The 23,048-nt window shown below is 59.2% G+C and overlaps 1 protein-coding gene across 5 annotated transcripts in view; it reads right to left on the reverse strand.

Annotated features, from left to right (window-relative positions):
* ABCA2 (ATP binding cassette subfamily A member 2) overlaps positions 1-23,048 on the reverse strand; it is a 32,837-nt gene that overhangs the window by 6,506 nt on the left and 3,283 nt on the right. The window contains exons 2-37 of one of the 5 annotated variants that reach the window (XM_027896907.1): positions 19,413-19,506; positions 18,613-18,615; positions 17,091-17,202; positions 16,498-16,664; positions 16,170-16,297; positions 15,849-15,953; positions 15,212-15,397; positions 14,912-15,130; positions 13,978-14,312; positions 13,574-13,733; positions 13,234-13,362; positions 12,793-12,960; positions 11,999-12,095; positions 11,426-11,599; positions 11,243-11,345; positions 10,603-10,717; positions 10,076-10,266; positions 9,697-9,847; positions 9,199-9,403; positions 8,558-8,722; positions 8,082-8,265; positions 7,576-7,788; positions 7,063-7,259; positions 6,796-6,978; positions 6,162-6,346; positions 5,951-6,071; positions 5,061-5,270; positions 3,697-3,915; positions 3,431-3,533; positions 2,750-3,075; positions 2,064-2,277; positions 1,781-1,886; positions 1,367-1,478; positions 899-959; positions 489-663; positions 288-403 (exon numbers count right to left, since the gene is read on the reverse strand). In XM_027896907.1, the coding sequence (XP_027752708.1) occupies positions 288-403; positions 489-663; positions 899-959; positions 1,367-1,478; positions 1,781-1,886; positions 2,064-2,277; positions 2,750-3,075; positions 3,431-3,533; positions 3,697-3,915; positions 5,061-5,270; positions 5,951-6,071; positions 6,162-6,346; positions 6,796-6,978; positions 7,063-7,259; positions 7,576-7,788; positions 8,082-8,265; positions 8,558-8,722; positions 9,199-9,403; positions 9,697-9,847; positions 10,076-10,266; positions 10,603-10,717; positions 11,243-11,345; positions 11,426-11,599; positions 11,999-12,095; positions 12,793-12,960; positions 13,234-13,362; positions 13,574-13,733; positions 13,978-14,312; positions 14,912-15,130; positions 15,212-15,397; positions 15,849-15,953; positions 16,170-16,297; positions 16,498-16,664; positions 17,091-17,202; positions 18,613-18,615; positions 19,413-19,506 (5,732 nt within the window). Of the gene's footprint in view, positions 1-287; positions 404-488; positions 664-898; positions 960-1,366; positions 1,479-1,780; positions 1,887-2,063; positions 2,278-2,749; positions 3,076-3,430; positions 3,534-3,696; positions 3,916-4,979; positions 5,271-5,950; positions 6,072-6,161; positions 6,347-6,795; positions 6,979-7,062; positions 7,260-7,575; positions 7,789-8,081; positions 8,266-8,557; positions 8,723-9,198; positions 9,404-9,696; positions 9,848-10,075; positions 10,267-10,602; positions 10,718-11,242; positions 11,346-11,425; positions 11,600-11,998; positions 12,096-12,792; positions 12,961-13,233; positions 13,363-13,573; positions 13,734-13,977; positions 14,313-14,911; positions 15,131-15,211; positions 15,398-15,848; positions 15,954-16,169; positions 16,298-16,497; positions 16,665-17,090; positions 17,203-18,612; positions 18,616-19,412; positions 19,507-23,048 lie in introns of all 5 variants that reach the window. The other 4 variants (XM_027896904.1, XM_027896905.1, XM_027896906.1 and 1 more) reach the window with 4 other exon arrangements.

A 23,048-nucleotide genomic window follows, 5' to 3' on the forward strand; every position in this document is an offset into this window, starting at 1 on the left:
GACTTGGGTTGGAAGGTCATCTAATCCAGTACCCCTGCCATGGGCAGGGACAACTTCAACTGGATCAGGTTGCTCCAAGCCCCATCCAAGTTGATCTTGAACACATCCAGGGATGGGGCAGCAACAGCTTCTCTGGACAACCTGGGCCAGTGTCTGACCATCCCCCTTGTAAAAATTTTTTTCTTTATATCTGGTCTAAATCTCCCCTCTTTTAGTTTAAAATCATCACCCCATGAGACTCTAGAGGGATCCCCAGTGCCTCCTCACCACCCCTCTGATCAATGTACCCATAGAGCAGGAAGAGGGAGAGGACGGCAGGGAAGTTGGTGGGAGAGGTGTACGCCGGGAGGTCGAACACGAACAGGATGATGATGCAGCATGTGGCCGGCACCAGGTAGTTCAGCTGGAGAAGACAGAAAGTTCTGTGGCTGCCCACTCCCTGGTACAGCCCTGGGGGCTTGGCTGGTGGGGGCACGTGCACTGCTCACCATGTCCCACACGTAGTTGGCCAACCAGTAGATGACAGGGTCACAGCCGCTCACAAACTGCAAGTGTTTGGCCTTGGTGGCCTTTTCGGCCACCAGGAACACCACAAAGCTGGCTGGGACGAAGGACATGGCCACAATAATGAAGATGGCGATCACCACATCTGTGCCTTGCAGGCTGGATGAGGAGCAAGAGAAAGGGACCTCATCAGTTGCCTAGGGAAAGGCCACTCATCCAGGTTGTGGGACTGTCGCTGTGCATAGGGCTAAGGGACTGCCACATCACAGCCACCCTGTCCCCCGCCATGCAGCCTGCAGGGCAGGAGCCTCAGTGTTCCCCTGCAACCATCAGTGAGGAGCCCCCACCTCCCATGAGACAGCCACCCTCACTCAGACCAGCTCCTTGGACCTACAGGTAATCCAGTGACAGGCTGGCACTCGTTTTGTTCATGGGGTGATTGGTGACCGTGATGCCTGCAAGAAGGACCAAGAAGAAACATAGAAGCATGAAAATTGGCTCAGGACACAGAACCTTGTCCCTAGTCTGCCTGGTCCCGACTTCTGAGCAGGACAGGTTTTCAGCCAGAAGCTAGCCAGGAGCTGCGTTCTCTGAAGTAACTCTGCACCTCAAGGCCAAGCCCTCTCTCACTGGAGCGCACCCTCACAAGCCCTGGCACCATCAGGCAGCACTTTGGGACGTTCTGTCCCAGCCCAGACCTCAGAGGGCTCTGCCCAGCTCTCACATCTCAGAGCTAAGGTGTGTGAAACCTCTGACCCAGCTGGGCCCAAGGTGGAATGCTGCACTTTGAAGCCTAAATGGACCATGCCCCAATGCTGCTCCTGACATGCTTCTGCGCTCAAACACCCTTCCAGGTCCTCACCATAGGCAGCAGGGTTGCCCTTGCTCTTGGGCAGGTTGGCTCTCAGGATGGCGTTGTTGAGGGCGTTGAGGTAGGTGGGCATGCTGTGGTAGCCTTTGTTGTTGTAGAAGACCTAGAGGAGGAGGAGTGGTGGGAGGTGGCAAGAAAGCTGGGCCCACAGATGTACTGGGAGAGAGGGATAGGATGGGGCGGCCAGCCAGCCACAGGGCAGGCGTCCTGTGCTCGGGGCTGTGGGGAGACCAGGCCACTGCTGACTGTGTTGGGACAGACCTACTGACCACCCCCCACCCAGCTGGAGCACCCCCAAGCCCTTGGAGGAGGAAGCACTGCAGCAGAGTGGGCCAGGGAGCCCTGCCTGCCCGTCCTCTCCTCCTCACCCATCTCCCTCTGCCCCGGGGTGCAGTGCTGTCCCACCTGGGCTGCTCTCCGCACAGCGATCTTGCGCACCATGGCAGGAGCCCTGGCCCCAAAGGAGGCTGGGATGGATTTCTGGACATTGCCGAAGGTGAGTGCCCCGTACCTGGTGGACAAGGCACTGCTGAGGAAGCTGTGATTGCTCTCCCCCACCTCCAGGGGTAGAGCCATACTCAAGCGTGTTTCTGGCTCCAGCCAGCACCCTGGGGCAGGTATCCCCAAGTCCCTGATTCTCAACCCTGCTCCGTGGTACAGGGCAGACCCCCTCAGCCTCCCCTCTTGCCTGTGCAGCCGGAAGCGGTCCGAGGTGTAGAGCAGATACTCAGAGACGTTGCGCCCTGTGATGTCTGCCAAGATGTCCCCCGTCACTACCTTCATCTGTGGAGGGTGGCCCCCCACACCACTGGGGCAGGAGAAGCCAGTCCCCTGCATGGAGCATGTGCACTTGATGGGCTCATGGATGATACGAGGCAGAGCAGGGGCCGAGGTCACAGTCCCTGAGGAGCAGAGAGGGTGGCTCACAGGCAGGCTCCTGCCTGCCCCAGCTGCTGCAGACAGAGTGAGGGTGATGGGCTGGCCAGGCATGGTCCTGGTGACTAAGAAGGACCAAGAGATGGAGATGTGAAGAAAAGCTCTGAGGGGACAGAAAGGTTCAGAGAGGGGTCATGAAATGTGGCTGGAGAAAGCAATGGCAGGGGAGTACGTCCACCAAAGATGGCACAAAGCTGGCCACAGGGCTGGTGACAATGTCACCACCCCAGAGGCTCTACTGGCATGGTAGGGGCTGAATGAAGACAGTGTTTCAAGCACTCATCCTGAGCCACAAATTCAGCCCAACAAGGCTCTGCTGTGGCCAGGCCAGACTGACAGGCACTTCCAGGGGTCCCTGGAGCTGCTTCTGTGGGGAGAGGCATCATTTCCCTGAAGGAGACAAATCCCAGACGCTTGAGCACCCAGCACAGGTAATACCTTTGACAGCAGAGAAGGTCGTGGAGTTCCAGGCACGGAGCAGGTCCTCATCCACTGACATGGGGTAGTCAGAGGGAGCTGGGGATGGAGGCGGTGGCACAAAGTTGGAGAGTGGCAGGCCCTGGGTGAAGGAGTCAATGCACATGGCATCGAAGTACTTGGCTGCCAGCATCTTGGACTCATTGCTGTTAAGGTTGAGGGTCTGCATGGGCTGGTCCAGTGTGTTGTTGAAGGGTGTCTTGAGCACGCAGGTGGCCCCCACACCAGAGGGCAGATGGAAAGTGTTCACGAGCTGCTGAGGGCTGGCATCAGGAGACAGCCTGATGCTGCAGGGAAAGAGAGCCAATAAGGAAAAACAAGGAGTGGGAGACACAGGTTTCCCCACCTTGGCCATCTTCTGCTGGGACCTCCCTGAGGCCTTGGCACTTATGGACACATACAACCTGCGCCTGGCACGACCAGGCTGCTGACTGCAGCATCAGGGGCTTGCACCTCTCCCAGAGACACCCTGGCCAAGACAGAGGCTGCTTTCTGTCAGGGGATGTGGCACCAGCTGGGCTCTGCTCCAAGCCTGAGGCAGCACTGGTACCATGCCTGCTGTGGGCTGCATTCCTCCCTACCCTCCCCACAGTCCCAGGGATGGGGCACAGGGTGCTGGTCACCAGCAGTGGCAACTCTCACCGGTACTCATGCCGCTCCTCATTGGCGTAAGGAATGAAGTTGCCCTTGGGCTGGGTGTAGTTGTGGTATTGTGATGGTGAGAGGATGAGGGGTGGCAGGTCACCTGCGGGGACAAGGACAGGAACCTGCTCACACCCACAGCACCACTGCACGCAGGCAGACTGTGCCTTGACCCTGTCCTCCTGCAACCAGTGTCCACATCGGCTACACTGGGGCAGGCAGAAGAGGTAACCCTCAGCATGCAGGAGGGTGGGTGGCACACACACCTATTTCGGGCACAGAGAGGGCCACAGTCATGGCCACACAGACGAAGAAGGCGGGTAGCAGGATCTGCGAGAAGAGGGCCTTGGTGTTGCGCTTGGTGCAGTGGAAGCGTTTGACAATCAGCCCGTGGAACTGGCGCAGCTTCAGCCATGAGCCTTCCAGTTTGAAGCTCCCCTGCCCTGCCAGATCACAGTCCTCTGCCTCCACCTCTGCATCATGCTCTGGAGAGGGGAGAAGGACATCAGCCCCTTGGCACAGCTGCTCCCATGCCTGCCAGGGCTCCCAGAAAGCTGAGCTGGACACCCAGTCCAGCACAGCTGCCCAAGGGACAAGGCAAGGCAGCACCCAACCACCCTGACTGCCACAGAGCCACAGCAGCAATGTGATGTGAAGCAAGGCAGCTGGCTGGCAGGTTCCTCTTAGACCCTAATGGTAAATTTAGACAACAGTTTAAAAAAAACCAAGCTAAATTGGTGATTTTTTGCAGGACTCCTCCATTTTCCCATCAGCTCTCCCAGCTGGTAAGGGGTCAGCACAGTCAGGAACAGTGTACAGGACACAGGTGGGGGTCCCAGCAAGGTAGTGGAGCTCTGCCACGGCACTGTCCTGGGTCTGCCTCCCATAGCCCAAATCACAGTGCTCAGAGCAGCTCTGGTGGGAGTGTAAAGGTGGCACATCCCTGAATTAATTACAACAATTGCTGAGATAACCCAGAACAGGATCTGTGACTAAAGCAGCAACCTCGAGGCATTTGCCTGCACCCTCCATATTCAGCAATCCCAGCATCCAGGAAGGGAGAGCCTTGCACCTGGGGCAGGGTATGGCAGGTGAAGCCACCAGCTGGAAGGTGACTCCATGCCCAAGGGCCAGGAGGAGAGACCCCACAGGTGCCAGTACGGGGAGTGGGCATGTTAGTGGGACAAGTCTGCAAGGTGGCACTGGAGACCCACAGGAGGCAGAGGCAGAGGCAGTGCCAGCTGCCCTTGCTCCACGCCTCGGCATGAGACCCCCTCCCCACACCCTACCTACCAGTCTGGGGTTGCAAACTGGTGCAAGAGCCTATTCCCAGCCCTCCCACCCAGGCTGTGGCTCTCTGGGTGCCACGTTGGTGGATGCACCATCAGACCCCTCCCTGTGGGCTCTCATCCCAGCAGGCACAGCCCCCCATCTCAGACACAACCGTGTACCCTGTGAGGTCAGGACCAGCTCTGCCCTGCCCCAGTGAACCCTCTGTATCCCAGCCAAGTGCCTCCCCTGGCCCCTGCCGGGCACCAGTGGCACCAACCTTGCAGACTGATGTTATCGGGGTCCTGCCGGTTATCGAACAGGGGCGCATAATCCCCAAAGAATTCGGAATAAGCCCCACCTTCGTCACCCCGCACGGAGCCCACCGAGGAGGCTGAGCGCAGGGATGCCTGTGACTGTGCCAGCTTAGAGCAGGTCACCAGGTTGCTGAGCTCCACCTCAGGCTTCTCTGGCATCGCTGCTTCAGCCAGGGGTTCCCCGTTGGCCTCGGGCTTTGGGTCCAGCTCAGGGGTGGGTGGCTGCAGGGCATCCTTCTTGGACTCCTTGATGTCTGGAAGGAAAAAGGTGGGTTGCCACCAGTCATGCTCCTCTTCACTGCAGCATGCAGGGAGCAGGGATGGATCAAATCACAAAATCACAGACTGGTTTGGGTTGGAATGGACCTTAAAGCTCATTTCATTCCACAACCCTGTCATGGGCAGGGACACCTTCCACTAGACCAAGTTGCTCCGAGCTCCATCCAACTTGGCCTTGAACACTTCTAGGAATAGGAAAGCCACAGCTTCTCACCACCCTCAAAGGGAAGAATTTCCTCCTAACATCTTATCTAAATCTCTCAAGTTTAAGACCATTCTACCTTATCCTATCACTATCTGCCCAAGTAAAGTCCCTCTCTCTCATTTTTTCAAGCCCCTTTTAGGCACTGGAAGGGGTTCTAAGATCTTCCTAGAGCCTCTTCTTCTCCTGGTTGAACATCCCCAGCTCTTTCAGCCTATCTCCCTGGCAGAGGTGCTCCAGCCCTCAGAGCATCTCTGTGGCCAAGTTCTTCTTGTGCTGAGGACTCCAGAGCTGGACACAGTGTTCCAGGCGGAAGTAAACCCAGAGCAGAGCAGAGGCTGGCTGGGATGGGCTCTGCTGGAGACATCTCCTCCTCTTAGGAGAGGAGACTCCTGCAATCACCAAGCCAAGGAAGAGCACACAGCCCCTCGCTAACCCCCGCAGCACCCATACCCACGTCGCTGTTCTCCAGAGACTGGTCCTCCTCAGACACCTTTAGGAAGACTTCCTCCAGGGTGGTGTCCATTAGCCCAAAACTGGTGAGGTCCAGCTCCTCCAGGCTCTGCTCCAAGTGCTGTGGGGGAAAGTGCTGTGTGACGAGGGCAGGAGATGCCCACAGTACCACAGCCCCCTGCGTGCCCACCCTGCCAGCCCCTGCAGGTACCTGGAAGAGCCTCTCAAAGCAGCCCTTCTTGACAGCCTCACTGGGCAGGATGTAGGAAAGCTCTGTGTTGGTGTCTGAGATCAGGAGGCAGGAGGCCACATACTTCTTGATGAACTGGGAGACGCGGGGCTCAGAGCAGGGGCTGACAGAGGAGTGGGCCGGGGGGCTGTGTGGCTGGCCTGGCTCTGGGGCAGAGGGGCAGCACCCATTGGTCACTTCACACCTGGCCTCCCACCATGACCCACCACATTCCCCCTACCCCCCCGTGCAATGGGGGCTCCTCCAGCCTCCATCAAGGGGTGCTGGCAGCTTCCTGGTCACCCTGCCTGACCTGGGGATGGGCTTCTGCATTGCAATCTACACTGGATGTCTCGGTGGGCAACCCACAGGCTGGACAGAACCAGCACCTGGAGGCAAATGCCACCATGCAGGATCTGACCAAGGTCACAGCTGGGAGAAGTGACGGCTGAGTGATGGCACCTCCTACACCCCTGCCCCATCCCCTCTGCCCTCCATATGGCCTAAGAAGACTCAGGATGGGAACACCTGGAACACCTTTGCTCCTTTCCTGGGCTGAAGAAGGGCTGGTCCCACCTACTCCTCTAAATAAAGGGTCCTGCTACTCCCCCCAAACCTGTGCTGTTCCTGGTGTCTGACTGCTTCTTCACCACAGTCAGCTTGTAGCCGTCACCGTAGGTGCTCTTGAGGAACAGTGGGGAACCACAGCACTTGAGTTTGCCGTGGGAGATGATGGCGATGCGGTCCCCCAGCAGGTCGGCCTCATCCATGTGGTGTGTGGAGAGCAGGATGGTCCTCCCTGAAGGCAGCAAATGGCCTCAGCAGAGGGGCCAGGGCTGCCACGGACAGATGAACATGCCAGGCTCTGCCCAGCTCCACTCACCTGGCTTGTACTTGAGGATGAGGTCCCAGATGGCCCTGCGGGCATATGGGTCCACACCAGCTGTGGGCTCATCCAAGATAACGGCCCGCGATCCACCCACAAAGGCAATGGCCACTGACAGCTTCCTCTTCATGCCACCTGAGAGGGTCTGCACCTGGCAATGCCGTTTGTTGGAGAGTTCCAGGTCCTCAATCATCCTGGGAACAGGGTAGAAGCACCAGGGATGCTGGGGGAGCTGTACTGGGGCTCAGTGCCTATGGGGAGTACATGACACCTCTTCCCCACGTGATACCTGTGACCCTCGGCCCCTGGGACTGCCCAGTTGCTGTCAGGCTATGAGCATCTTCTGCTTGTTTCCACAGCCTGACACACTTAAGGGTGGGAAAACACCTGGCGGAGCTGCTCCAGGGGACATCTCTGCCACCAGACTGCCCCCCGCAGCACAGCCAGCAGGAAGGAGACTTGCTCATGCCAAAGGCATGGATGCAGCCAAAGGAGCTGGAGGATGCCTACTTGTCCATCTCCTTGCGGATCTCCTCCTCTGCCATGCTCTTGAGCTGTGAGTAGAACCAGAGGTGCTCCTCCACTGTCAGCCTGTCAAAGAGCACGTTGTGCTGGGGACACATGCCCAGGTTCTTCCGGATTTTGTCCATCTCCGTACGGATATCATGGCCATAGATGGTTGCAGAGCCCGAGGTTGGAGGGAACAAGCCAGTGAGGATGGACCTGAATGGATGGAGAAAGGCAACAATATGAGGGAGCTTATATTCCTCAATCTGTTCCCAATCCCAACCACCACCTCTGGGAGCATCTGCTGGGCCCCAGGCAGAGCAACATCAGCACAGAGCCACAAAACCGCTGCCTGTCCCATGTTTGCGCCAGCCCCACATCCACACTGCTACCCTCTGGGCACGGCACCAGCTGCCACAGGATCCTGCAGGGACATCCCACAGCCCTTTCCCCACCCCCTGCAGCTGGCCAGAGAGACATGGCCCCTTTCTGCCCAGACAGGCACTCACATGGTAGTGGTCTTGCCCGCACCATTGTGCCCCAGAAAGGACACAACCTGGTTCTCATAGAGATTGAGGCTCAGCTTGTTCAGCGCCAGTTTCTTGTCTGTCTTGTACACCTTGGTGAGCTTGTCAATGCAGACAACCAAGGGAAGGTGAGTTGGCTCCTCCTCGATGCCCCGCGTCTCCTCTGCTGTGACAGTGGGATGGTGAGAAGCCAGGAAGCCAGGCTTGGAGCAGGGCTCCTAGAGTATGAAGCAACCCGCCTCCATCCCATGGTGGCTGTGCTGGCTCCTGGTTCCTTCCCCTCTGCTTCTTGCCAGCATCCCCCTCCCACACTACAGTGGCAGCTCCCAGACAGGTTGCAGTGCCTGACCCAGGATCGTACCCCAGCAAGAGCACAGGGGTCCACAGCCACAGCAAGACCCTGTGGCAGAGCCAGGGCCCTCCCCGTGCCACTCACTGTCTCCCCCAGCTGTCCTCACCCAGCCTCCGGCTCTCCATGGCACAGGCCTGATCCTCCTCCATGATGCTGAGGCGGGTGGTACGTGACCAGGGCCAGGTCCACTCCCAGGTCTCCACACGCCCATTGCCCAGCCAGTAAGACTTCTGGAAAGGGAAGTACCAGGGCCGCGGCAGGCCGAACATGCCTGCAACCACAGCCCCAGGCAGTCAGGGCCAACCCTGCACCCAAGGCCACGCAGAGGCCGGCTGAGGGCCAGGGCAGAGCTTGGTATGGGCACAGGAACGGGGGTTTCCCTGGCTCAGGGTCATCATGTGGGGCAGGGCCTGTGAGCACTCCAGCCAGCTAGGCTCAAGGCAGTGCTGCTGGGCTGTGCCAGGAAACAAAGTTCTTTGGGGTTTGGGTTGGGTTGGCTCATGCTTCAGCTTAATGATGAAAGAAAAGGGAGCAGGTGCGACACCTCCCCGAGGAGGGACAAGGGGGATCAGTGTCCTAGCTGTGGACACCTTTTCTACAGCTGACCTCTGAAGTGAGACACTCAGCTGAAGATCTCCAAGGAACCTGATGGTGTCACCAGTAGGTGAGGGCATGTGGGCAGGTATTCCCCAGCAAAGAGCCCCCATGAGGTCCAAGGTGCCCTCATGCCCCTCTACCTGCACTTACCCGGGTGCACGGCCTCGATGTACCATGTGAGCACCCCGTACACCACGGCATCCACAACCAGCATCATCATGGACAGCAAGAGGTTGAAGTCATCTCCTTCCACAGGTGACTGGCTGAAAGTGTGCCACTGGATACCCACACCGGCCACCTCATAGAGAGCAAAGTACTTGGAGCCCAGCCCGAAGGCTGTGGTGGACATGAGCGACTGTGAAGAGGTGGAGGGAAGGGAATGGGAGGTCAGCAGGAACCACAGACCAGCTCCAGAGGAACAGGTTGGAGTGAATTCCTACCCAGTGCTACTCCACCCAGTTGGGTGGAGATGCTCCCAGCCTTGAGAGGCACCAAACCTTCTGGAGATGCCTCCAAAGCCCCACAGGGGAATTGCTTCATAAAGGCAGAGGCTCGCCCAGCGTTTGGTGACAGCTTGGTGGCCTTGTACTGGACATGGGATGCCTGGGGCAAACCTGGGGCCAAGCATCTCCCCAGCAGCCAACTCACCGCAATGCACTTCTCGAAGGCTGTTATCTTATCATGCGCCACCTCCTCCCGGATGGCCACGTACATGTAGGGCACGTAGCTGAGGAAGTAAATGATGCCGCCGCAGGCAGAGGCCAGCTTGGCCTTGGAGTAGAGCACTGACACCAGGAAGCTGCAAGGGAGGACAGTGTCACCTCAGATCCCACCCCACCAGGGCTTTCCCCACACCATCCAGTTCTGGTGGCGTTGAGGTGATAAATTGGCTCCTCAAATCAGCTGCCTGGGGGGACTTGTGCTCCTCCACTGGCCCTTGTCCACACAGCTCCCAGCACCCTCGTCCCACAGCACAAGGACCCAGCGCTGCCTGTGCCCCCTGCCCAGCACGGACTGGGCAGCTCACCAGAACATGATTGTGGCCACAGCATAGATGGCGAGGAAAAGCCATATGATGAGGACGTCGCTGTGCATCAGGACCTTGCCGTACTTGAGAATGGCAGTGAGTGCCGTGACCGAGATGGAGAGCTGGACAAAGCCGGTTATGAACCAAGCCACCCAGTGCACCGCGTTGTTCAAGCCCATCATCTTCATCACCTGTGAGGCCAGAACTGCTCAGTGGGGCTGTCCTTGGACCCTGTGTGTCCCTGCTGCCGCTCTCACTGGGCTGGGAGAGCAAGGGGCAGCACTGAGGGTAGTGGGGGCTGCTGGGAGCAGGTAGGACACAGAACCCTGTGCTCAGCTCCCTCCAGCGCTGGGCAGGGATTATCTCATGCTGGGGACAATCAGAAGGACCAGCTTAGCCCAGGGATTTGGGATCTACATCTGCCCCCGCTCATGTGACCCAGAGACACAGGGAAGGTGACCAGGGGCACAGAATGTAGAGCTCAATGACACCTACTCCTCCCCAAATATCTCTCCCACCATCCCCACCTCTTTCAGGCGATGCTCCTTCTCAGTCACGATGTGTTGGATCATCATGGCCACTGAGTAGACCCAGGAGATCACCATGCACAGGGGCATCATGTGCTCGATGACAAAGAGGAAGCTGGTGAGGTAGAGAGGGGAGAGCTGGATCATGGCAGTGCTCCAGAGACCCAAGGAGACCCTGGGGGCACAGGATCATGGAGAGGCTCTCCCACTGTTGAGGGACCACCAGTCCCCAAGCCCAGCACCTTCTTAGTGCCCTGAAAGATCTTCTCCAGGGAGCCCACAGGACAATCCACTGTTCTGGCTGGCAGGCAGGATGGTAGCAGCTGCAGGCTCAGCCAAGGGCCCTGGCCACCCTGGTGTGGATGAGGCCCTCTTCACCCTCCTGTCTAGGAGCATTAGTGGCTCTGGGACTTCTCCAGGTGCTGCCTCCAGACCACTGTGATCCATAACCACCAAGTGCCACCCCTTTACTTTCCCCCACCTTCCTGGGTCTGGTGGTCTAAGGAACTGGCTTAACTGGTTGCTTATCACTTCTAATGTCACCAATCTTTCAGGCCCCCAAACTTGTCCCCTTCTCTGAGCTAAAGTGTCCTGGCTACAAAGTGGGAGGGGAAAAGTCCTGCAGGTGGGTGTTACTCACTCGTCCCGCGTATAACACGGATATGGGAACATCTGTACATAGTTGCCAGGCTCCACCACGTCGTGGCCAACAAATGTGTTGATGAGGGCGCGCTCCATCATGTCTGTAGAGTAGGAAGAGTGGCCAGACTGAGTGGGCAGGGGCCAGGGACGTGGGCAGCTGTGGCAGGGTGCTGACACTTACCCTGGATCCAGACGAAGCCGTAGAGAAAGTAGAAGCGGCCGCCAGTGTTGGGGCCAGGCCGCCAGTACGCCCGCCGGATCTCATTGGTCTTCTCTGTGAAACTGGAGTTCTGCCGGATCTTGTACATGACGTGGGGGGGCAGTGAGCCATCCCTGTTGGTCTGGAAGATGACACCTGCAGGCAGCAGGAGAGGTAGGGAGTCCACCAAGGGACAGCCACATCGGCCAGCCCACAGGGATGGGGAAGGGTTCAGCATGTCCCAGCCAAGGACACCATATGGGCTGCCACAGATTAGGAGGGTGGCATGACCCTGGGATGTGAGACCCCCATGGGATGCAAGGGCATGTGGACAGCAGGCAGTGGCATTGGGAAAGCCAGGACAGCAGCAGGGTGCTGCATCAAGCAGTGCTTGGCCTGGGGCAGAGGATGGGCACTGTGAGATGTTCATCCTGTTCACCCACCCAATGCATGCATCAGGGGAGCCACGTCCCAAAGCCAATGGCTCCTGGGCACAGCTGGAGGAGTACATGGCTTCAGGGACCCCTGCAAAGGGGCTGGTTCCCAGGGACATACTGGCAAAGACCGTGACATTGTCCTGGTAGGCCTGGTTCAGTGTGTAGTTGACAATGCTCTCCTCATCTGGGAAGCCTTTGAAGACGTCCACGCTGACCTAATGGGAGGGGAATCAGAATCTCTAAGATTGGATCATCAAGTCCAACCAGTAACCCAAGCACTGCCAAGCCCAGTACTAAACCATGCCCCCAAGTGCCAAATTCACATATGTTTTGAACATTTTCAGGGATAGTACCGCTGCCCTGGACAGCCTGTTCCAACGCCTGACTACACTTCAAGTGAAGAAATTTTCCCTAATATCCAGAGTAAACCTGCCCTGGCACAGCATGAGGCTGTTTCCTCTTGTTCTGTCATTTGTTACCTGCAAGAAGAGACCAACTCCCACCAGGCTACAACCTCCTTCCAGGTAATTGTAGAGAGTTATAAAGTTCTCTCTGGACCTCCTTTTCTCCATGCTGAGCTGCCCCAGCTCCCTCAGCTGCTCCCCATCAGACTTGTGCTCCAGACCCTTCCCTGACTCTGTTGTCCTTCTCTGGACACACTCCAGCAGGCCAGTGAGATCCCAAGGCCAAAGATGGGTTTAGCACACAGACCCTGCACACAGTAAGCCACCCCACAGCTCCTGAACAGTGTATGAACACCTCCACGGTTGACATCTACCCCAAACCTCCTGACATCTCAAAAGTCACCATCTCTCCCATGCCCCTATGGACTCCATCCCATGCCCTTAAGGCCTGAGTGGATCTGACCCTTTTCATCCCACAGAGCCTAGCTGTGGGTGGTTCTACACTTACCTTGGCCATGAAGCGGACCCAGCCACAGGCAGCATTGTCAATGGTGTCCAGCTGCTGGAGCAGGATGCTGGCATTGGGTAGGGAGAAGTTGCCATTGAGGAAGTTGTGTAGAACATCGCTGTCAGAGACATTCAGGATCTCTGGGTGCTTGTGGAGGTCAGCGGTGAACTGAGACAGACATGGGAGGGAGAAGCTGGGCTATGCCCTGCCTCTCAGGTCACTGTCCTCCCCACGGACACAGGCAGGACCCAAAGCTCATCCCGGGGATGGGGCACAGCATACACCCTATGCAGGGATCCAGACTAATCTCCATAAGAGTAAGGTGGGTACCAGGAAGCACCCCATGAAGAAGTTACAGGGTACCTGGGGGCAGGACACCCCCTTCTCCACTGGCAGGGCAGTAAATCCCAGGCAGGCTTGGTCCCCACCACACTGTCCTACCTGCTGGAGCCAGCGGATGCGCCTCTGCAGCCTGCCCTCCTCCAGGTAAGCTCGGATCTCAGGGGAGATGTTCAGCCATGCCTTGGCATAGTGGGTGACATTTCCCACGAAGGCGAAGGTCTCGTTGGCCTGTGGGTTGGGGGAAGGTCACGCAGCGGGCAGAGGTGGAAGCCTCCTGCTCTCTGGGTTGGCTAGTGGTCAGAGGTACCTGCCCACCTCCCACAGGCACTGCTTCCCCAGCAAGGGCCAGAGCTGCCTGTCTGCCAGTCAGCCTCTTCCTTGCCACTCAGCCCATCTGCAAAGGAGGACTGGTGGGACAGGAAGGATGGGGGTCCCTCACCTTCAGGATGACCTTGTCCACTTCAGTGCCCATGGGTGCATACAGGATTTTGGGGTTGCTGGTCATAAGATGCACAAGGAGGCCCAGGTTCCGCTGCTCCTTGCTGGTGAAGCCCAGCGAGCTCATGTTGCCCTGCTTCAGCGCCTCAGGCTCGATGGTCCTGCAAAGGGGGCTCAAGCTGTCCACTGCTACAGCCCCAGCACCTCTTGCTGCAGGCAGCCCCCACCCCTGCCCATGAGGGGACTTCACACTTGTACCTCTGCCTGCACAGTGCTGCCTAACCCAGGAAGCATCCCTGGCTGCAGTACAAGGATGAAATACAGCATCCATGCTGCCTGCTCAGCAAGCAGTGACACCCCTGGCCAGACCAGGGAGCACCCGGAGCCATCCCCCAGCATTCCTACCGGTTGTTGCCGCAGAGGATGGGCTGCAGCCCGGCCCAGAGCTGCACAAATGCCGAGAATTGCCCCTGGGGGTTGTCACTGCCAGTTGGGCCCCCCTCAGCACCCTCCTCCTCCTCTGCCGTGGCGTTGCCAGCCGTGGCATTGGTGCCAGCCCAGCTGGTGCTGTTGGCAGTGGGTGGTGGGGCCTTGCTGGAACAGGCTCCCCTGGGCAACAGCTTAGCCAGCGCTGAGAGGATGTCCATGTCCCGGAGAACCTTCTCCATCTCCACCAGGTCCTCAAGGAGGGCACGGAGGCGGTGCTGAGCAGCTGTGCTGTTTACCTCGTCCAGCTTCAGCTGCAAGGACGAGGGGACAAGGAGTTACCCACTGGTGGGGCAACAGGGTCCAGCAGGAGGAAAACAATGGAGGCCCCAAGCAGTGGCAACTCCACTTTCTTGGTTAAAAGGTTGGAGCTGTGCCCAGTTAGGGCCCCAGACTCATTGCTGTGCACCCGTGGCTATCAGGCAGTGGGAGTGGTGGCAAATGCTGGCAGGGATGTGTTGAGGAACACAAAATGTCATCCAAGACACCTCTGTGACTGTAAAGGATGCATCTAATCCCACTGGGTGGGATTAGAAGAGGAACCTCAGAGACAGCCTTGAGTTGTGCCACTAAGGGCATTGCCAGTCCCTGGGAGAGAAGCCTGCAGGGTCACCTTGAAGGACGCTGGAGACACTGAGCCCCACCCAACAGGCACCAAGAGGGTGCTAGAGGGGGAATCATCTGGAGTCCTACGATGGAGCCGGTTGGCGAGTGCTCATGTCATGGAAAGGGGTGACCAGGAGAAGCCAGGCCACGTAACAGAGTCCCCCGCCCCAACACATCCCCAGCTGAGCAGAAACCCTGCCCAGGACTCAACCCTGCCCCCAGGTCGCCCCACCTTCCCAGCTCTCACCCTGCTGACAATCTTGGGGGTGTCCATCTGCTCCTGGAGCTCGGTGGCCAGCTGGGCAAAGCGCTCGCGGCGGGAGGCCCGGCTGCCATTGCAGGCCAGTGCCCGGTACGCTGCCAGCAGCGGCTGCTGCCCGGGGGCCACGCGCAAGAGGCGGCGCAGCCCCCTCGGGCTCTGCTCACACGTCAGCTGCTCCAGCACTGGCCCAGTGAAGAGGACACCCTACAGGGTAGGACGTTGTGGGGATAGCGCTGCAGTGCCTGCCCTGGCAGAGCAGCCCGGGTTCCCCCACGAGGTGCTCACCTCCATCTCGGTGACGAAGGCCTGGGGGCTGTCAGAGGCGGTGGGTGCCAAGGCGGCGCTGGCGAGGCCCAGGGCCTGGGAGAGCATGCGGAGCAGTGCCGGCCGGCGTGGGGCTGCCACGGGGTCCCGCAGCGCCCTGTGAATCAGCCCTTCCCGCAGGCTCCTCCAGCCACTGGGGAGGCTCTTCTGCAAGAGGAAGAACAGGGATGGCTGGTGGGGTGAGGGCTCCCTAAGTCCCCAAGCATACGTGAACAGCCCCACAGCACCCACGGTCTCCGTGGGGAGGGGAAGAAAAAGGACATGCAGACGCCAAGAGCAGGGGTCCCCTGCATCCCAGCCGCAAGGAGGGAACAATCTCCCCTTGCTCCCTCCACAGCCAGTGCCCAGGCAGTGCCATCCCCCACTGCAGTGGTAAACCCAGGCACAGGCACTGGTGTGCCTCATAGCACTGAAGGAACTGGTGACAGCACCGGCATGAACCCCAGGTATCCCTGCAGATGCTCTGCCCCCAACAAGGTCCCATCACAGCCTCTCTACTGGGACAGACATGCCCAGATCTCCCTGTAGTGGGATGTGGATGGGACAAGAGGATGGGCACTGCCCTACCACGTTCCCTGCATGCAGCACTACTACTCACCTCCAGCCATGTCACCTTCTCGCCGGGGCCAAACCCATCCCGCAGGTCTCGCTCATGGGTCTCATCAGGTACCAAAGGAAAGGAACCAAAAAACAGGCGGTACACCTGCACCAGAATGGGAGTGGGGCTGCCAGGTATGCTGGGAGCAGAGGCATCCACTTGCCCAGCAAGGCCCTGGCATGGGGTAGCAGGGAAGGATAATCCTAGCTGGGTGCCTACAGGCCCCCACCCCATGGGTCTGATGGTCGGGGCTCAGTCTGGGCCAGGATATGGCCATGCATGGGGCAGCACAGACTTCTGCAAAGCCTGGTAGTCACCCACCTCCTGCAGGTCAATGCTGGAGCCCAAGAGCAGCTCGGCTGTGCTGTTGGAGAGGGACATGTTCTGCATCAGGAAGCGCTGCAGCTCACCCCGGTCCTTGGCCGCCCATGCCAGTGTGAAACTGGACCCTGGGAAGGAGCAGGGTGGGGGGTCAGAGCAGCCCACAAGCATCAGGGACACAGTGTGGCACCACAGCTGGCCCTGCCTGACAGTGACGCAGGACAGTGGCAGGGCACTGCCACACACTATTACATTGGTGGATGCCAGGCAAACTGGCACCTCTGTCCCTGCCCGCACAGGCAGTGGGGGCAGGTAGGGCACAGTTCACCTGTTTGCCTGCTGAAGTGGGTCTCCACGGAGCTGGGTTCAGAGCTGCTGAGGGCCTCTAGGTGCCGGCGCAGTGACTCCAGCTCCTCCTCCAGCCCCGGGTGCCGTGGGTCAAAGAGGCTGCTTTGCTCTACTGCCTCGCTGAGGTGTTCCAGGAGCTGCGTCACCCTGCGAGAGCCCAGCACCGCCCTGGCTTTAGGGACAGAGGGGTGGGGACACCTTCCCCAGAGCTCGAGGGGAGGATGAGCCCCTCAGGGGCAGGCGGGAGCAGTGCTGCCTGAAATGGGGCACCTCGCCTGCACACTGAATCCAGAGTGTTAGAACACGGTGGAGTGACAATGCCTTGAGGTGTCCACAGGGGCCACCTCCATCCTCCTCCCAGCCCAGAGCACTCAGGAACCAACAGTGGAATGGGCTGAGGTGTTCCCTTCACCCCAAGGACATGGTGGTCTGCACCCAAGCACTTTCAGGGACACCAGCTTGTGCCTCATCCCCAGGGCTGCAGTGTCAACATGGGAAGGGGCAGGCTGTGTGCAAGAGCATGTGGTAGTGTGCAGGGTGGGACGGGAAGCACATGGCAAGGGCAGGACTCACGTGGAGTTGGAGTACTGCAGGAAGCCAAACTCATCACGCTGGCCATCAGGGCACAGGGACTGCATGACGGGCAGGATCCCGGCCGAGGTAAGCGGGGCCGCCGTGTAGAAAGCTGGAGCCAGCGAGAGCACAGGGTCCAGGGAAGGTGTGAGCAGGGGGAGAAGAGGCAGGGAGGGAAAGGGGGCCACCAGAGAAAAGACACTCAGTTCAGAGAAGCACGTGCCAGGGTCTGCGAGTTCACAGGAGGCTGGCGGCCATGGTCAGAAGTCAGTAGCTTTTCCACCAGGGCTGTCCTGGCTGGTTGCCCCATGGGGCTGCAGCCATGCTGCAACCCTCTTTCTCCCACCCAGTCTGCCCTGGCTGATGAGTCCCTCGACCCCTAGGACAATGCCAACTTCTGCCGTTTGCCCCCAGGATGGCCACCAACCTCCTCCGGGCTCCCGGCCCCTCCTGTTAGTAACCTCAGAGGCACTAGCAGATCCCCAGAGGAAGAGGAGGAAGAATACAACAGGGAAAATAGAGTTGTCACCTGCAGCTCCCACAGCCCCCAGCCTCCCCCCCAGTCCAGCTGCCCTGACGTGTGGTGGCTGGAGGTGGGTGGAAATGGAGACACGTGGGATAAGATGGAAGAAACAAGGAGCAACAAGGGGCTGGCAAACCTTCCCCCCTCCACTGGCACTGAGCCACTGACCCTACTGGGACCTTCCCATGTCCTTCCCTGGGGCAGGGCAAGCCCAGAACAGCCCTGCCCAATGAGGGGACCAGAGGTCATCACCAGGCAGTGCCGAGCAGGGATCCCGCTCTCACCACCCCAGCCGGTGGCCCTGTGGTTAGAGGCGGGTCAGTGCTGTTAACATAGCCACGATGGGCAGGGGCTGGTGAAGATGAGCTTCTGGCAGGGACAAGGGATGGCCCAGGGCATGGACAGGAGCAGCATGGGATGGGCCAGCAGCCTGCTGGGGTAGTGGGACCCACACTGGCGGCCATGCCACAGTTTGGTGACAAAGTCAGTGCATGGGTGGCATCTTGCAGGCCTACAGGCTCCTAGTAGCACCACATCCCAGCTTGTCTCAGCCATAAGGGGCCAAGACAGGGACTTGGTGGTGGTGCTGGGGTGGGAGCCACACCAAGTCCTTTGGTGATCCGGCAAGACTAGGTGTTCACATGGGTGACAGCACCCAGCAAGGAGGTGAGAAGAAGGGCTAGAACAAGCCTCCACCTGGCCTGGAGAGCCCTCTGCAGCCCAGGAGGCTGAGGACATGGCCACCAGTGGCACCAGCACCTGGAGAACCCAGCACCATCAACACAGTGGGGACACCACCATGCCTGGTCAGCCCCCCAGGAGGAGCAGCCATGCTGTGCTGCCCAAGCTCATCTTCACCAGCTGCAGAGGAAGGCAAGAGGGTTACAGAGGTGTGAATTAGGCCAGAGTGAGTTGATCTAAATCAGGCTCTTTCTCCCCAGACTACGAGGCCAGCAAGGCAAGGGAAGGGGGAGGCGCCCACCCACCCCACCAACTTACAGACTGGAGCATGCAGTAGAGGTATGAAGGGCAGGCGGGCAGGGGAGATGGTGGGAAAGAAAAAGAAAACATGAGCAAAAAATAATGAAAAACCAAACCAAAAACCACAAAACACAGAGCACACGACAGTGCCGGGACAGGAACCCAGGCGGTGCCTGCTGCAGCCGGACCGCACTCGCAGCTTGCCTTTCCCTCGCCAGGACACACTGAAACACAGGCTTGAACCATCATTATGTGGGGTCACCTCCAGTGCCAGCATCTCCCCCGGCCCTGTTGTGCCACTTGTGCCAGGGCACTCACCAAGGTAGGTATCCCAAGGGCCCTGGAGAGCTCTGCTCCGCCACCTCCTCCCAGCAGCACAGCCTGCGGGCACCGGAGTCCAGTGCCCTGGCCAGAACTCTGGCTAGACTTTTCCAGGAGTCCCCACATCCAGTCTCATCAATGTGTCACCCTGAGGTGACACAGGCCAGGCCCCTGAGCTCCCCAGGCACAGGGCTTCTTGTGGGACATTTTCCCCACTGCTGGAGAGTCCTTCCCAGAGCAACTCTGGCTGCTCCTCAAATACCTGGAGGGACCCTGGCTGTCCCAGCACCGTCCAGGTCACCTTTCCTCCCACAAAACTTTCCTGCCAATGGCAGCCACAGGCTGGCTGGTGCTGCCACCGCCAGGGGAGCCCCTCAAGCCTCTCGGGGTCCTCCCTCCACCCCCAGGTTGTCACCAGGGGACTGGAGCACCTCCCCAGAGCCTCAGGGCACCCTCAAGTGTTGAAGTACCCCAGGCACTGCCTCACTGGCACTCACCTTCCTTCACAGGGATGGTCGGCTTCTTCTGCCGCAGCCCCAGGAGGATGAAGAAGAGCACCAGGGGGATGAAGATCTCAAAGGCCAGCACCCACTGGGGATGACAGAGAGCAGAGGGAACATGACACTTAGGGACAGAACTCAGCTACCAGGGAGGAAGGTGGGCAGGGCAGGGGTCCCCGTACCCTGGTGCAGTGTGGCACTGTGCCCATGTATTGCAGATGGCTGGTGGCACTGTCACAGCTCAGCCAGAGATAGACAGGTTCCTGGGCACCCTACAATCTCCTGCCTGCAACCTGCCTGCTCCATCCTGCCCGGAGCACTGCAGGACACGGGAAGGTGTACAGAGGGGACGGATCCCTCCTCCCGCAGTGCAAACAGAGTGCTGGGGCTCGAGCCGAGCCTCCACGGGCCACCACAGCAGGGGCTGCCTATGGAGATGACCCCAAGTCCTGAACAGCCTGTGCCCTGGAGATCCCAGCAGATCCCCAGAAATCCCTGGCCACAGTGGCTCAGGAAGCCCAGAGGCCCTGGGGATGGGCATCAGAGCCTCCATCCAGCAGGAGTGGGCACCCGGCATGCTGCCAGTGCAGCTGCTGCCACTTTGCACCAGGAGTGCCTGGACATGTCACGGCCCCGCTGCCCAGCGTGGGGGAATTACTGCAGGTGGGGAAGCTGAAAAATAGCAGGAGGTGAGCCAACTTCAGCTTGCTCCAGGGCTGGACAGACCCAAGGCAGGTGCTGAGACCCTGAAACCTGCTGCCACTGCAGGCAGGGCAAGGCAGGGCCCAGCTCCACTGCCATGAAGGTGCTCCCTATAGCACCCACACCTCCACCAGGCTCCCACCAGTAACCCACTGCCAAGGGGCAAGCCAGTGAGATGAGCAGAGTGGGCTTTAACATGGCAGGAGCTGCCTGGAAGGATGAAGCTGGCAACACGTGACAGGGTCAGGACCTTCTGTCTCCAAACCACCTCCTGGTTCACCCAGGGGCTGCCAACATTCTGTCAAGAAAGTCAGAGTAGCCCCAAACAGTGGTGAGCAGAGGGACACCCACACCTGGGTCCCTGCTGGCACACGGCCGGCCACAGTGCTGCTGCTGTGGGATGAGCATGATGTTCACCCCATGCTGCCCTCACCACCCCAGAGCTTCTGATTTTGGGGAGGCAGAGACAAGAGGAAGAAGGGCTCAAAGGGATGGAGAATGCCCCAGGAACAGTGCCAGGGGATCCCCATCTTTCTGATACCACCAGTCCTAGGGACAGTCCCTGCCATAACTGTTCCTGTAGGAGGTGGGATAGCAGGGGACCCACACTGCTGTCCCGTGGCCCCTGCTCTGTCCTCCCAGCTGCCTGCCCCCACCCCCTGCCTGTTTACCAGGCACACAATGGGGCCTCTGTGCCCAGGCACCAGGGGATCCATCCACCCATACCCATGCTGGGCTGTACCAGGCTCCCATGAGGACTGTCCTTGGTGGCAGCAGCAGGAACCTGCTTGTTGTTACTTTTTTTTTTTGATGGGGGTCATTGACCTTTTGTTCATCCCCATCTCCTCCTGCACTGCCACATACACCAGTGCCAGGGCAGGCTGTCCCCCACCTTTAGCACCCAGAGTGACAAGGCAAAGACGTGGCAGAAGAAGGGTACTCCCCAGCCAGCACTTCTGGGACTGATCCTGCCCCCCTGGTCCCCAGGGTTGCCCCAGTGGAGCTTTCCAAGGGTGGCAAGGCCAGGGCTGCCCACAGTGGGGCAGAGGCACCAGCACATAGCAGGGCCCCAAGGAAGCCTCAGCCCCCCAGAGAGGCACACAGCAGGGACACTCAGCACCAGAACAGCCCGGGGACCATGGGGTCCCTGCCCACAGGGGCAGGAGCCTGGGGGACATTTTGGGATTGTGTGAGGAAATGAGGACGTGGGGAGAGGCCAGGATGCAGGTGGCTGGGAGGAAAATGCTTCCCAGCAGGTAGGGCTAGGGAGATGACAGAGGCCAGTACCTGTCAGTAGCTGGCCATGCCCTGCACCAGCTAATGTACCTTGTCCTCCCATCCATCCTCTGGCGTAGGTGCAGGACCCAGGGTAAGACACTGGTCCCAGGGGCCCTTGTGCCCAGGTGAGAGTGGCCCTGGGCAACTCCTGGGTGGTGCATTCACCCCATCCACCTCCCCTGGTACATGTTCACCTCAGTCTGCTTGGATATGAGCAGGATGAGGCCATGGGTCCTGTCTGGGTTTGCACAAGTGCTGGGTGTCCACCTGCCACCCTAGGGATGGTAGGATAACCTGTGCCTGCTGGGCCTCATGTTCAGCCCTGCCCCTGGCAGGGAGGAAGAGCTGGGTGGGTGCCACAGCAGGGTACTCACCCCTAGCAGGGGAACACATCTCTCCCTGAGCACCAGGACAGCAGCTGAACACCTACACCCATCCTCTGTTGTCAGATGGGAGTGAGGGGCCGCAAGGAGGCTGAGGAGGAGGCAGCGGTGCCCGTCAGGATACACAGCTCCCACACAGCCAGGTCCAAAGGGCAGACAAGCACCACAGGAAAGGTGGAGAGCAAATAGCCCAGCCTCACACAGTGGTGCCACCATGCCCACCCTCCAGCCAGCACCAGGGCAGCTGAAATATGTGCTGGAGCCAGGATCAGCATGGACATGGGTGCTGGGTCATGGAAAACTGCACAACTCCACCAGTGTCCCCAGAATGTGGCAGCACTCATATCCCACTGGCCCCGTGGGCAATCCTTGTGGGGACAGCCAGGCCAGGCAGAGACAGCTTCCCACATCCATCACTGCCACCCCAAAAGTCCGTTCAATTCCCTTCTGCTCGCTCCCAGCAATGCCTGAAGCCATGGCAGAGGGGTAGCTAGGGGATGGGCAGCCCCACCCTAAGACCCTCAAGCTGGCAACTCCAGCAACGTCCCTGGACCCCAAACCTGCCATGCCAGCCTCCCTCTCCTGTAGCCTGGCACCTGCAAGGGGGTTTATCTGCCCCGACACAGGTGAAGCAGCACCACACACAGCCTGGGGCAAGCTCAGCATCCAAAAGCCCCACACATACCCACCAGAGGACAGAGGTCTGCCAGGGCAGAATCTGCCTGCACATCTCCCAGGAGGAAGGAGATGCTACCTGCTCCCTGTCAGCCTCTCTGCGCATGCCAGTGCTGCTTGTAGTGCCAGACTCCAGGAACCCCAAGGGATGGGGCTCAGCTCCTGAAGGATCTAGCTTTTCCAACAGCATTTTAAGCCTGGTAGAAGAAATATCTTAAACTTTTTGATGGCTCCAGACTTTAATCACCATTAAACATCCACTTTTGCCCACAGTCAGGAAGCAAACATGGTCCCTGGGAGATGAGCACTGGAAGGGGGTGCCTGCCAGGCCCCCTGGCCAGGCAGAACCATGAGGCTATGCCAAGCTCCCTAATTCCACAGGGGACCTGACCATGGACACCCACTGATGGTCACCACCTAGCTGTGGACCCAAAACGGCTGAGGTCACCTGCCCCATAGAGACAGACAAGGGCAGGCCCAGGGGTTGCCAACTCCTCTCCTGCCAAGGCCTGGAAGCTCTCACCTCTCACCCCTTTGGTCACTGCCAGTTGTGTCTGTCACCTCTTGTTCCACTAGCCCAACTGCAGCATGGGCA

Source organism: Empidonax traillii, unplaced genomic scaffold, assembly GCF_003031625.1.
Source record: "Empidonax traillii isolate 1590-97213 ecotype Southwest subspecies unplaced genomic scaffold, ASM303162v1 scaffold520:size1094406, whole genome shotgun sequence".
Taxonomy (NCBI): domain Eukaryota; kingdom Metazoa; phylum Chordata; class Aves; order Passeriformes; family Tyrannidae; genus Empidonax; species Empidonax traillii.